The 14,482-nt window shown below is 42.6% G+C and overlaps 1 protein-coding gene across 2 annotated transcripts in view; it reads left to right on the forward strand.

The window, feature by feature from the left end:
* The window catches only part of UTP4 (UTP4 small subunit processome component), a 31,913-nt gene extending 27,501 nt beyond the window's left edge, over window positions 1-4,412 (forward strand). For both annotated transcript variants that reach the window (XM_066243183.1, XM_066243184.1), the window contains exons 15-17: window positions 1,304-1,489; window positions 2,906-3,016; window positions 4,210-4,412. In XM_066243183.1, the coding sequence (XP_066099280.1) occupies window positions 1,304-1,489; window positions 2,906-3,016; window positions 4,210-4,326 (414 nt within the window). In that variant the 3' untranslated portion in view covers window positions 4,327-4,412. The remainder of the gene's footprint in view (window positions 1-1,303; window positions 1,490-2,905; window positions 3,017-4,209) is intronic.
* Window positions 4,413-14,482: the final 10,070 nt, after the last annotated feature.

A 14,482-nucleotide genomic window follows, 5' to 3' on the forward strand; every position in this document is an offset into this window, starting at 1 on the left:
TGATGCTTCTCATCTCTCTTCCTTCCTGTCTATCTGTTCTTATATGTCCCTCTCGCTGACTTCTCTTTCTGTCTCTGTTGAAAAAAAAAAAAACTGGTGGAAAGTTTTTTGTACCTGTTAGATTAGCAAAGATCAATGGAGTTGATGATACACAGTGATGTGAGAATATTGGAAGACAGTACTTCATACATTGAATAAATTAGTATGAGTCCTTTAAAGGACATTTTGGCAATATCTTAAAATTTTTTAATTTACGTAATTTTTGATTCAGAAGGTTCTTCCTACAGATAATATGCTTTCAGTTGTGCAGAAGGACGTTGATACAGAGACAATCATTGCAGCCTTGTTTGTTGTAGCCAAAGATTAGAAATAACCTAAATATCCATTAAACAGATTAGATAAGTAAGTCATGGCACATCCAAAAGTGAATGGATTATTATGTTGTTCTTCAAAGGGGGCATGAGTGATCTATATTGACATGAATCACTTTCTGTGATATAATGCTAAATGAAGAAAATCACATACCAAACAGTATGTCTTAGATGCATTAAGTATCTCTGAAAAGATGTAAACAAGAAATAGCAGGCTACTTTTGTCTTGGGGAAGAAAGCTGTCAAGATTGCAGGGTGATTTTTCATTTATAAACCTTTTTACGGCCCTGGCCGGTTGGCTCAGTGGTAGAGCATTGGCCCGGCATGTGTAAGTCCCGGGTTCAATTTCCAGTCAGGGCACACAGGAGAAGCCACTATCTGCTTCCCACCCCTTCCTTTCCCCCTCCTCTTCCTTTCCCCCTCCCCTTCTTTCTCTCTTCTCTTCTCTTCTCTTCTCTTCTCTTCTCTTCTCTTCTCTTCTCTTCTCTTCTCTTCTCTTCTCTTCTCTTCTTCTCTTCCAGCCATGGCTCAAATGGTTCAAGCAAGTTGGCCCCGGGCGCTGAGGATGGCTTCATGGCCTCGCCTCTAGCACCAAAATAGCTTGGTTGCCTGAGCAACCAACAGTGGCCCCAGATGGGCAGATTATCGCCCCATAGGGGACTTACTGGGTGAATCCTGGTCGAGACGCATGTGGGAGTCTGTCTCCCTGCCTCTCACTTAATTTTTTTTTAAAGCCTTTTTATTCTATTCGAATTTATTGCGTAATTTACCTTAAATTTTTCTTATTTTAAAAAAAAAGTAGTGAGAAAGCAGAAGGCTGAATATGATACATTCAAGGTTTGCATAGATATTTTCTGGTGAGGAATGAGAGATACCCTTCTGATTTTTCTGAGTACCAGCCAGCATTTTGTCTTTATCCTGTTCTTCCTCAGATATTTGAATACAGCATCCCAGACAAACAGTATACAGAGTGGAGCCGGACCATCCAGAAACAGGGGTTTCATTACCTTTGGCTCCAAAGGGATACTCCCATCACACATGTCAGTTTTCATCCCAAAAGACCAACGTACATTCTTCTCCATGATGCCTATATGTTCTGCATCATTGACAAGTCACTGGTGAGTTCTTCTCACTGGCACACACGCTCTCACTGAATCTTCGTTCTGAAAGCTAGAAGTACAGTAAGACAGAGGGAAGAGAATCAGAATAAAGTTCCCCTGCTATTAATATATTCTTTGAAGGAGGGGAGCTTTTTAATTTTGTGGGTTCTTCATTTTCGTTCCCATGTTCTTTAGGCTCCCTGGGAAGCAGTGGCCTTTGTGTTACTGGTTTTGCTTATGTGACCATTTCTCTGTTTTGCCTGTGGACACATAAATTTAAGTAGGAAAATGATTATTCAGAAGGTGACCCTCAAGGGGGGATACCATCGATTTGGCTGAATTACTTCCACCTTTGCACCTGAGTGACTAAAGAATGTGGTTGCATCAAAGGAGATACAGCCTGTGGTTTTGACCGCACATGCCCCTCGGATGATGCACTGAGACACGGTCTGCAGGCTTGCGGAGTTGGTCTTAAGCTCCTTCAAAAAGTCCAGCTCAGAAAATTTCGTCCTTCATGGCTGTGATTTAGGTGGGATGTGAGCATTTTTTCAGTCCGACATTCCATCTTGGCCAGCTGCTGTTTTGATTCACTGCAAGTTTACATGGCTTCTGGGGTGCACTGGGAACTGTGGCCATGCCTGTAACGCACTTTGGGCTCAGATTGCAAGCAGCACACACACAGTGTTTGGTATATGTGTGAAGGTGGGGGTGGGAGGAACATGGAGAAAGCAGCAGATGGCTCTAAAGGAGGTGTGTGTGGTGATGTGTCACTGCAGCTCTTCTCGTGAGCCCTGTGTCCTCTAGGCGTGGGAAGCAGAGCTGCCTGGCAAGTGCCTTCTGCAATTTGAGTGATACAGGAAGGGCCCCTCCCACTCACTGGCCTCTTTGTAACTCAGTCCAGATAGGCCCATATTTTTTCCCAAGCATTAGTGATAAGTCCATCACTTCCTCTTGCTGGGCAGAGCTATTTCCCAAGGAAGTCAGAGATGAAATATCACTTGCTTGGCCAGAGGCCATCTCTTAAGGTGTCAGGGACATCAGTGGGGGTGGTTGTGTTGCAGTTTCTCTGGAGGGAAAGTTTAGTCACTTGGCCAGTCTGTGATCTGGTTGGGGGAGAGTCTAGAAAGCAGAGCCTGCATGGGCTGAGCTCCTGCACATGCCAGTTTGTTCCTGTCACACAAAGTGTTACTGACAGGACTGGCCAAAAGCCCCAACTGGACTCTTTGATCTTGCCGGCAGAGTACCAAGTTCTCTCCAGTGTAGCTGAAAACTGAGTGCAGCTCCCATTCTGATGTCGGGAGAGTCAGGGAGGTAGTTAATGTACAATACGATGGTTGGAGGGTGGTGGAGTTTGCCTGAAAAATCATTGTCATTCTTTATTCTGTATAAGCCCAATAAAAATAATGACTTAAACAATGTATCTTTGTCTTTTAGCCTCTTCCAAATGACAAAACATTACTGTACAATCCACTTCCTCCCACAAATGAATCAGATGTCATCAGGAGGCGCACAGCTCATGCCTTTAAAATTTCTAAGATATATAAGGTAAAACATCTTGCATAATATTCTGGACCAGGGGTCCCCAAACTGCGGCCCCCTGAGGCCATTTATCCGGCCCCCACCGCACTTCCAGAAGAGGCACCTCTTTCATTCAGAAGAGGTCAGTGAGGAGCATAGTTCCCATTGAAATACTGGTCAGTTTGTTGATTTAAATTTACTTGTTCTTTATTTTAAATATTGTATTTGTTCCCATTTTGTTTTTTTACTTTAAAATAAGATATGTGCAGTGTGCATAGGGATTTGTTCATAGTTTTTTTTATAGTCTGGCCCTCCAACGGTCTGAGGGACAGTGAACTGGCCCCCTGTGTAAAAAGTTTGGGGACCCCTGTTCTGGACAGTTGATTCCTTGTGATATTATCAAAATGTAATAAGCTGTCAAGATGTCACCTTCATTTTTCATGCAGAGGACGTAGATTTTAGAGAGAGTGAGCTTTCTGAGGATTTGTGTCCCTCATATCTATTTCATTGTTCTCGCTTTAGTAGCTTAATGGCAGGCACATTTTATTTAACCACAGTGAAATACATTGGTAATAAAAAATGATGTTAGAGCTTAGTTGGGGTCTTTGTGTTAAAGCTGGCTTTTAAATTTGGCTTCTAGTTGGGAGAATGTTCCATAAGGTAACTTACAGCAAATGGAAGCCATTGACTTTGTTATGACTTTCTTTTCTGGGATAGGCTTTTCACTGTATGTAAAACAAATGTCCATTGAGCTTAGGATTCTCCAGCTCTTGGTGCCACCTCAGAAGTTCCGTATTTATGCTTCTTGAATTGGAGTTCCTTGGGCATCCTGGAACATTTTCTCAGGAGCTGGCATGCATTTTTTTTTTTTTTTTTTTAAAGGAGGAGAGAGTTTTTTGAATTATTTAAATATTACTTTCTTGATGCATTTATAACTTGCTATTTGTCAAGAATTTTGTCTAAAGCCCTCAGTTAACACTGATTTTTAAGAAATTAGATTTTCTTTACAGAGAAACATGAAAATCTTGCTTAAATCTTTTACAAGTGATCTCAGTTAAAAAGTTCCCAGCTTTTGCAGCCATTTTGAGTTCTAGGTCAGGAAGGATTGTCAGACTTACCTCCATCCAGCCTTGAACGAGGCTAACCTTTCAGCTCTGGGTCCTCTATTCAGGACTAGCCCTGGAGCCTAACTCCTGGTGGTCATTCTCATCTCTCTACAGCCTCTTCTCTTCATGGACTTTTTGGATGAAAGAACACTGGTGGCAGTAGAACGGCCCCTGGATGACATCATTGCACAACTGCCACCACCCATCAAAAAGAAGAAATTTGGGACCTAAAACAGGGCACTGTCTGTGTCCTTCTTGAACTGTTCTGCCCTATTTGTTTTTCATAAATCATGTTAATAAAACAAAGTTATTCTTTAGGAGGGGCCGTTATAAGTGTTACCTTTCAAAGTAATGGGCAGTAATTTCTCTTTGATGAACAGAAGTGAATGGGAACGCCAGGTTGGGATAATGTTCTATGTAGATGCAAATTCATACAACTTTTTCAGGGTCATGTTTGTTCTTTAGACCATAATCTCAGGGAAAAATAATAGTTACCTCTATTCCCTAACACATGCCTGAGGCTTCAGAGCACTGATGACCTTGACTGTCCACCAGCCTCCAACCTGCAGCCCACGCTAAGGCGCGGGGGCCTGTCCAGCACTGCCCTAGAGGGCAGGGGAGCTATGCTTGCTTACCAAAGATAGCCTAACTTCCAGTAGCAGTTATCAGCCCATGTTTCTAGGAGGAATTTTAACTGCATTACTCCATCTGAAAAGCAGATGCCTTCGGCCTCTGGTTGTCAGATATTCATTTTATATAAAAGGAAAAAAACTAGACCTGACCTGTTTTGGCACAGTGATAAAAGCATTGACCTGGAATGCTGGGGTCACCGGTTCGAAACCTGGCCTTGCCTGGTCAAGGCACATATGGGAGTTGATGCTTCCTGCTCCCCCCCACCCTGCTTCTCTTTCTCTCCTGTTCTTTCTCCCTCTTTCCTCTCTAAAAAATAAATAAAATCTTTAAAAAAAAATAAAAGATAAAGAACTAGGCTTTGGAATATCAGTCCCATTAACCATCTCTTTTCACCTGTTATATACCAGTTTCAGAGGCTAAGGAGATACTTGGCATTTCATTAGGCTGTAGGAGTAGAAGTGGGGATCAGAAAGCCTGCCATATATTTTGCCTTTTCTGTCCTTGTCTACTGTCTTTGACATTGTTATTCCTGCGGGTATTACCAACTGACTAGTTTTAATGTGATCTTTTAAGTTAGAAAGTGAAGAACTGTACCGAACCTGAACGGAGCAGATAGATTTCTTCCCCATCTCAGTGAAAGTATTCTGTTGCATGCCTGTGGAAACCCAGTATGTGTGGTTTTGTGTGTTTGTTTTGGGGATGGAAGGCTGTGGTATAGGCAGAGAAGTATGTGAGTTCTGATGACATCATAAGTAAAAGGCTGGTGAAAAAACATTTTGCTAAGACGAACCCCACCCTGGAATCTAGAAAGGGAAAGTAAATGTGAGAATTTAAGGGAGATGTGTGGGAGGAGAATTAACAGGTAATAGGAGAGAGGAAGAGAGCCCAGTACTTTATAACATAAAGGACAGCCTGTTTCAGATTCGTTTGCTAAGAGGGAACAACAAACTTGATAATGTACAAACAGCTCAGCCCCGCCTGTTTAGATTTCTTATAGCCATAATCAGAACTAATTTAAATAAATAGATGCAATTTTTTAAGCCCTCTGTGTTAAATAACTTTCCTCTTGAATAAATGTCCTTAGTGTGGCATATCTTCCCAGTCTACATTGGACTGGACTAGTAGAAACTTTGTCGACTACAAGATTCTGCCTTTCATTGCTTTAGGTACTCTTTTGTGTGGTTGGGAAAAAAAAAGTTCAAGTCACTGGTCTGCGTTGAATATGACCAGAGGGAGGCTAGGATGCCTTAAATATTAACTCACTTGCTTTTCACTGGCTAGAGCTATAAATTCAAAGAATCTTTATTAAATGGAGTTAAGTGTATGACTTGATTTACTTAACCTTAAACATTCTGAAAACCTTGTGGATCCTGGAGGGTGTAATTCTGACAGAGGACTCACAGGCCATCTGAGTGAAGAAGCAGAACTTCTGAGAGTAGAAAGCATTCCTTTGCGACATTTCCAGCCAGTGATTTGGATTTCCATAAATGGTATGGGAAGTAAGAGCTTTGGGCCTTGAAATTCTTCCTCAGTAGAAAACTTTGAATACAAATGAAGCAGAAACTGATTGGGGTGAGTTAGAGAATTAGGGGGAAGGAGAGGCAAAGTAGTATTAAGGAAGAGGACACTTCAGTGAGGACACTTCCATGCCTGCGTTTTGTGGTGATTTCACTTTAGGGAATCTAACTGAAACACGTTAGGTTTCTGTACGGGCATTTTGCAGACTGTGGCTCATATTTGGGTTCTATAGAAAAAATTTTGATCTGATACTAACTTAGAAGACTTTTTTTTTTTTTTCCAGAGAGAGAGAGAGAGGGATAGATAGGAACAGACAGGAACGGAGAGAGATGAGAAGCATCAGTCATTAGCTTTTTGTTGTTGTTGCGACACCTTAGTTGTTCATTGATTGCTTTCTCATATGTGCCTTGACTATGGGGCTACAGCAGACCGAGTAACCCCTTGCTCGAGCCAGCGACCTTTGGTCCAAGCTGGTGAGCTCTGCTCAAACCAGATAAGCCCGCTCTCAAGCTGGTGACCTCGGAGTCTCAAACCTGGGTCTTACGCATCTCAGTCTGATGCTCTATCCACTGCGCCACCGCCTGGTCAGGCTTAGAAGGCTCTTTTTGCTGACCTGACTCAAATGCTTTAAAGATACAGTTCTCTCATATAGTAAGTTAGTAAGTAATCTGATCTCTGTGTGGCTGGTGTACCCTTCACCATGGAGAATGTAGCAAATCAGACTAGAATACTGGGAAACAGTGAGAGACCATCTAGTCTGGGTTTGTTTGTTTGTTTGTTTGTTTTTAAGCATCAGAACTCTGTTCAAATGGAACTGTATTCTGAACTGCAGTGAATGATATGGATAAAAGTGCAACTGTTCCCATTGTCACGGGTACAGAAACAGGTTGTGGAAGAAGCCGCCGTGTGTTTCTTGACCTCATTTTTATATTCATGGCCGTGGAGGCCAAGAGGAGAAGAGGCAGCTTTTCCCATGGTCACACAGTGGTTTGAGGCCAGGGTGGCATTCTTACAGTTCTCCCACTGTCTACTGGTTGTGGGGACACAGTTGTAAATACGGGTAGCAGGCATGGTATACAAAAGATTTCTCATTTCACAGACAGTAGAGAAGGTGTTCTAGCCATTCTCACTCTGGGTGAACACTTGATTTAGCTGGATAGTTCTGTGGGCAGTCTTGTGTGTAACTCATATAGTGTTGTGATGACCGACCTAGTACATGGTCTGCTAGTGCCCACATTGGTAGTGTTTCTCTAGGGTTAATTCCTGGGAGTGGAATTGCTAGCTCATATTGTGCCCGTTTTCTTTCACTTTTAGTTGCCTTTTGGAGTAGCTGTATTTCTATCAGCAGTGTTGAGAAATACTCATTTTCTTACATCTTGCCAATGTAGTGCTCAACTTTAGTTTCAGCCCATCTAATGGGTGAACAGTAATATATTATTTTGCATTTGCCTGTTTATTGATGAGGCTGCTCACTTTTTTAATGCGTTCTGCTGTTTGTAAATTGAATATTCATGACCTTTTTTTTTCCCCCTAAAGTGTTGCCTTTTTTCATATTTCAAGGTATTTTATGATAAAGATCAGCACTGTCCAGGAGGCTCTCTGTGGTGGTAAAAACGTTCTGTGTCCGTACTGTACAATAAGGTACTTAGTCACTAGCTATAGGAGATTGTTGAGCACTTGAAATGTGGCTAATGTGACAAAGGAACTGAGTTTCTAATTTTAATTTAAAGTTTCCACATGTGTGTGCCTAGTGGCTTTTGTATTGGACAGCACAAATCTAGCTATTAAGGCCTAGCTTTGTGTCAGTCTTTTGTCTTCAGGAAGTTAAAGAGCTTAATATTCAACTTGCATTTATTGAGTGCCTGATGTATGCTATGTACCAACAATAGATGAAACGATGACCTCGGCCATCAAAAACTTCCCAGCACAGTGGGGAAGAGAAACAAATAGATCAGTGATGCTACAGGAGAGAGGAGCACGGAGAGGTGGCACCTAACCAGTTGAGTTAGAGAAGGTTGAAGGTAGGAGACGGTCCTTAAGCTAATAACTCCTGGAATTATGTGGTAATTACAAGGGGGAAGGGAGAAGAAAAGACTCATTCCTGGAGCATTCTCAGCGCAAAAGCCAGAAGCAAGAGAGAACATAGTCTTTGCAAAGGACAGCCAGTGCTTCCACATGGTTGATATACAACATATATTAGAAATGGAAGAAAACGAGGCTGAGAGGGCAGGCAGGGCTCACCATAGTACCGAGAGCATGCATGTCTCATTCAAGAAAGCACCCCAGCATGGTGACAGTTTCCCTAGTTGGTGGTAATTAAGAACCAGGTGATGTTCTAGAAAAAGTAAGAGTAGAACAGTTTCCACAGAGGAAAGCTAAACATCTTAGAAAAGTTTGTGGAAAAGATTTGGGTAAAGAGCCCTTAAGCCAACATGTGAGAAATAAGACCAGATTGGCCTGACCTGTGGTGGAGCAGTGAATAAAGTGTTGACCTGGAATGCTGAGGTCACTGGTTTGAAACCCTGGGCTTGCCCAGTCAAGGCACATAAGAGGAGCAACTACTAATAGTTGATGCTTCCCACTCTTCCCCCCGCCCTCTGTCTTCTCCTCTCTAAAATGAATAAATAAAACTAGAGAAAAAAACTTTGAAAAGACCAGGTAGAAGTGAGCCTTGAAGTCTGGTTAAAGATTGTCATTCAGGCCCTGGCCTGTTGGTTCAGTGGTAGAGCATCGGTCCGGTGTGTGGAAGTCCCAGGTTCGATTCCTGACCAGGACACACAGGGGAAGAGCCCATCCATCTGCTTCTCCATTCTTCCTCCTCTCCTTTCTGTCTTTCTCTTCCTCTCCCACAGCCAAGTCTCCATTGGAGCAAAGTTGGCCCCAGGCACTGAGGATGGCACCATGGCCTCCACCTCAGCCACTAGAATGGCTCTAGTTGCAACTGAGCAGTGGCCCCAGATGAGCAGAGCCCCGCCCCCTGGTGGGCATGCTGGGTGGATCCTGTCGGGTGCATGTGGGAGTCTGTCTTTCTGCCTCCCTGCTTCTCACTTCAGAAAAATACAAAAAAATAAAAATAAAAAAGATTGTCATTAAGTGGAAAACATAGTTGTGAACTGCTCAGAGACAAAGGAATAAAATAGTGCAGTAAAAAGTGTCCATTTAAATAGGCAATTAGGAAGGCATAAAACAGGCTGTTGTATTGGTTCAGGGTCTGTATTATTCTGCTGGGGCTGTCCTAACAGGATACATCACAGCCTGGCTTGAATAACAAATTTATTTTCTCAAAATTCTTGAGGGTAGAAGTCTGGAATCAAACCATTGGTTTCTTCTGAGACCTCTCTCCTAGGCTTGTAGATGGCAATCTCATGGTGTCTTCACATGGTCTTGTGTGTGTGTGTGTGTGTTTCCTAATCTCATAAAGAATATCCTAATCTCTCATAAGGAGAACAGTCTATTGGATTAGGGCCTACCCTAATGACCTCATTTCAACTTCATTACTGTTAAAGACCCTATCTCCAAATGGAGGCACATTCTGAGGTACTGTGGGTTAGGACTTCAACCGATAAGTGTTGAGGGGGACACAGTTCAGCCCACAAAAGTCCTTGGGAAGGCTTTAGGGGCCCTAAGTTTGAATGCTGAACTTTGCATAAGTCTGCATTTGTTGGAGTCGTTTTGGCAGCATGCAGCTGATTCCCAAAGGGGCCTGTGATCCCCGCAATTGCCTATTCCATTCCCTGACGCAGGAGGGAGTTAACACTGTGGCACAAAGGCCCAGAAATACCATAGGCATCAATAAATATGCTTTGGTGTTCAATGGTATATGAAAAAGATTGAAGCTGACTATAAGACTGCAAGTCTTATGAGGTACTGGAAATTCTTTTAGAACTGATATTGGGGAAGAGGGGATTTTTCTTTTGGGACTCTATTTGAATTTCATGGCAAATTATGTGATTTCCATGATTGTCAATAAAAAATACTGGTAATTTTCCATAACTGAGTGGTTTCAACGAAACTAACCTGCTTAGTAATGTCGTTGCTAATATTTTCCTAAAAAGAAAGTCACAGAGCTACAAAACTGTCACCAGCTGCTTCTCATTAGTAATGTGGTTAGCAGATGTGGGTTTTCATCATCATAAAGCATGAGATAGTTAATCTATTTTTCTGGGTTTCAGATGGATAGTGATTTATCTTGGCGGGATGAATTTTAAAATGTGCTTGCATCAGCTAAAGGATATATGCACCTTTCCCTCTCTGACTTCATGTTTGTACTGGAGAGAAAAAATACATTTTAGGACCTTTCTCCTGGAAGGCAAAGGAATAAGTACTACCCTGTTGAAAAGGACAATTGATTGCACTGTCTTCTAACTGGGGAAGAGCTATGTGTGGATAGTTTTTCACAGTTGGATGTTGGATTGGTTTGGTTATTTTATAAGCTTATTTCTCCCCTTGGCCTCTTTAGTAGCAATTGAGCAGCTCTTGCTTTTGTTATTTTGGCATCAGGCTGCCTTTGTGGTAGTGACCTTCAGGCTTGCTAAGGGCTGCAATTTTGCCTGGGGCCCTCCTTCCTTATGAAATTACACAACACTCAAACCTTGGAACTAGCCCCAGATCCACTAATTCTTTCCTTTGACGGACTCTTGGCAATATGTTCTCCCTTTCAGCCAAAGTGTAGCTTTTATACAAGATCCGTTTGTCACCGAAATTAATTTGGCCATATGCCCTTTAAGCCTGAAATCAAATGGTATCATGGCAGACCTATTCCTAGATAAAGTATAGACGCTTAGCTCCTGAGTTTCTACCAATGGTTTTATTGTTGCGGCTGTACCTGGAGGTCAACAGGTAGTAATAACAGCAGTGGGCACTTTTCATGGAACTCTCACAGTGTAGCCGGTACAGTGTTGCTAAGCACTTTGCATTGGTCAACCCAGTCCTCAGAGCCACTCAGAGCTGGAAGGTATCTGTTTTTTTCTGAAGAAGAAACTAAAGCCCATGACCTCAGCCCCTTGACCATTGTCACATCGCAAGTAAGTGGCCACCTACAATTTGAACTTTGTGCTCTTAATTACCATGCTATAGTATACATCTATTATAAGGGTGAAGGAAAAAATAGACCACTGGGTTTTGAGAGGGCACAGAATCACAGTCTGAGTCATAGAGTTGTAGGAAATTATGGAACAGAGAGCTCTTCCAACCCCCTCATTTTAAAGTAGCAAAGATCCCTGCTTTGTTCTGAGAAATAGTAAGATAACAGTTTGAGCAGAGATTACATATTGATAGGTGACAGGAATGAAAGGTTATTAGGAATTATCTCAGCCATTTCCTTTTTTAGAGGTAGATAAAATAACATGGCTGTTCAAAAATTATTTGAGCTTGTCTCGCAGTCCCCTTAAGAAGCCGCGGAAACAGATGTGTACTCTTTTATTTCAAATTTCATTATCCACAGTAAGTAGATTTCCACTGACTACATGAGATTGCCTAGATGGTAATTTTCACTCTGCAAGGAACCAGTAACCTTCAGAGGGATTATTTGAAATGACTACAGCCCAGGAGGCACTGAATGTCAATCCGTCAGTTTAATGAGTTCCTTTTCTGCAAGGCAATATTTTTGGAATAGTGGGGAATAAAAAGAAGTCGATGGGTGGTCCCTGCCCTCCTGTATTTTTAAATCTACTTGGGCAAACCAGCCAAGCACATAATAAAATTGTTCAAAGGGAAAATCCCAATGAATTGTGTAGACAAGAAAAACTTGAATCTTGGTAGGTGGGAATCTTGCAGCCCTTAGCAAACCTGAAGGTCACTGCCACAAAGGTGGCCCGATGCCAGAGGAACAAAGCAAGAGCTATTCAATTGCTACTAGAGAGGCCAAAGGGAGAAATCAGCTTGTAACCAATCCAACATCCGCTTTGGTAGGTAGATAGTGGCTGAAAGGGGCAGGAGGTGTTTGGGAGGATGGACTTGAACAGAAATTTGCAAGGCATCTTTGAGAGATACTGACTGGATGAGTTTGACTAATCTGGAAGTAGTGATGTGATTGTCAAAAATTAATTTAGGTTCTGATGGAAGACCTTATAAAAACAGCTTGATAGTTTGGAAATTTTTTATGGATACACTTAAAAATAAACCTCCCAAGTAATCCAAATATGTCTCCATTACCTTCTCTACTCCCAGGGTTAAATATTTTGTTATATAACTTACTATCTTATGTAAGTGCCCTCCTTTACTATTTAGTTGAAAGATCTATAATTTCCTCCAGTTTTATGGACCAAAAGGTCTTGCTACTTTGGGGAAGACTTTCCAGCACTTCCCTTTTGCGAATGGAAATGTCCTCAAGTGCCCAATCTCTGGGTGATTACGTTTGTAAAAGTGTCCAAAATAGTGCTCCTGCTCTTAAGTAATCAGCTGCCGAGTGCTCTCTAATAAGCAGAAATTTCACATAACTCAGGCTTGGGGGGGGGGGCCCTCATGCCTCAGCTGGAGCAAAGCCAGAACTGTCTGGGACTGCAGGTGCACTTGGGCACATCAAGACCTGCTGGAGCAGCGAGCTGGCCCCACTGCAGTTGATTTAGGAGAGGGCTGGAGGGTTGAGCTGCTGACATGTGCAGCTTGGAAAATCCTGCTCCATTAATTGCAAAGCAGATGCTGCTGTAATGATTTTTTGGAGTAAGATACTTTTCTCATTTTGAATTCTTTCTTCATTGGGGCGCTGGGTGCTTTCCAGACTCTATTTTTATTGTTTTAACTCCTGGTATAGAAGGCTTTTTGGAAGTTTTGCCAACATATGAATTTGCATTCATAGAGTAGAACATGGACAAGCCTTACGAGCTTGGACACGTACTTCATGAGCAAGCAGGTATACAGCCCCTTTTACAGGAACTGGTGCATACTGCCTCCAGTAGTCCTCCTTCCCTCAAATGGAAACATGGGGATTTTGCTTCTGCTGCTGAAAGTTAAAGGGCACCTTGACCTCATGTTTTTGCTGAGATTTTTCTTAGCAGTGTGATTGCTGGACCCTCATTTTTGAGGTCTGAGGTATGTAGGAGTTTTGTTTGTTTAAGATTTTATTTATTGATTTTAGGAGAAAAGAGGGGAGGGAGCATAGCTGCTTCACTTTAGTTGCTCATTGCTTGCTTCCCATGTGTGCCTTGACTGGGCAAGCTCAGGGTTTCAAATTGGCAACCTCAGCGTTTCGGGTCAATGCTCTATCCACTGTGCCACCACAAGTCATGCTTTTTAAAAAACAAACAAAAAAAACACTGGTCCAGGAAGCTCATTTTCTTTGCTTCCTCACTGTGGACTTTGGGGCAGAGTCGCTGGCTTTCTGGGCCTCATTTTCCTCAACTCTTCCAGTCTATGAAGCTAGAAGGAGCAGGTGGATTGCATCACCCATGTCTTTGGATAAAAGCTGCTGTAGTCTCTGCAGCATGCATACAATTTCCGGAGCTATCAACACTTACCCCAACAAAAGGCCATGACCTATGAGCTGCAAAACCAAGTTCACACTCTTTGACATTTGATTATATGAGCCTTTTCATACTCATGTATTGCTGCCTCCACTGATGCTATGCTCTCTTCACATTGGAATTCTGACATCTTCCTAAGTAACCATCATTTTGCAAGGGTTTTTGTTTGTTTGTTTGTTTTTTGTATTTTTCTGAAGTGACAAGCGGGGAGGCAAAGACAGACTCCCACATGCACCTGATTGGGATCCACCTGGCATGCCCATTAGGGGGCAATGCTCTGCCCATCTGGGGCCTTGCTCTGTTGCAACAGGAACCATTCTAGCACCTTAGGCGGAGAGCCATGGAGCCATCCTCAGTGCCCGGGGCCAACTTTGCTCCAATGGAGCCTTGGCTGCTGGAGGGAAGCCCACACCCAACCGGCCAGGGCCTCATTTTGCAAGTATCTTTGAGGCTTACCTATTATGGCTATAGGACTGAAGAAGACATGTCCCGTTTAGCATTACAGGCAAGTAAACAGATGATTACAGAGCCTGTTGACAGATCCTTGGAATCCTGTCCCTGGACCTTTTATCTCTGCTATGCCTATTCACCTTCCATTGTCACCACCCCAGGTCCAACTAAATGTTTCTTCTACTCTGTTCTCACTTAACCGCATAGTATCACACCAGGTTGGTTGGGTCTCCGTTTTGCTCCCCCCACTAGACCTAGAGCTCTCAGCTGTGGTTCATTTTATTCAACTCCTCTCCAGGTCTGAAAAGGAGCACGGTAGCAGAGCC

Source organism: Saccopteryx bilineata, chromosome 9, assembly GCF_036850765.1.
Source record: "Saccopteryx bilineata isolate mSacBil1 chromosome 9, mSacBil1_pri_phased_curated, whole genome shotgun sequence".
NCBI lineage: Eukaryota > Metazoa > Chordata > Mammalia > Chiroptera > Emballonuridae > Saccopteryx > Saccopteryx bilineata.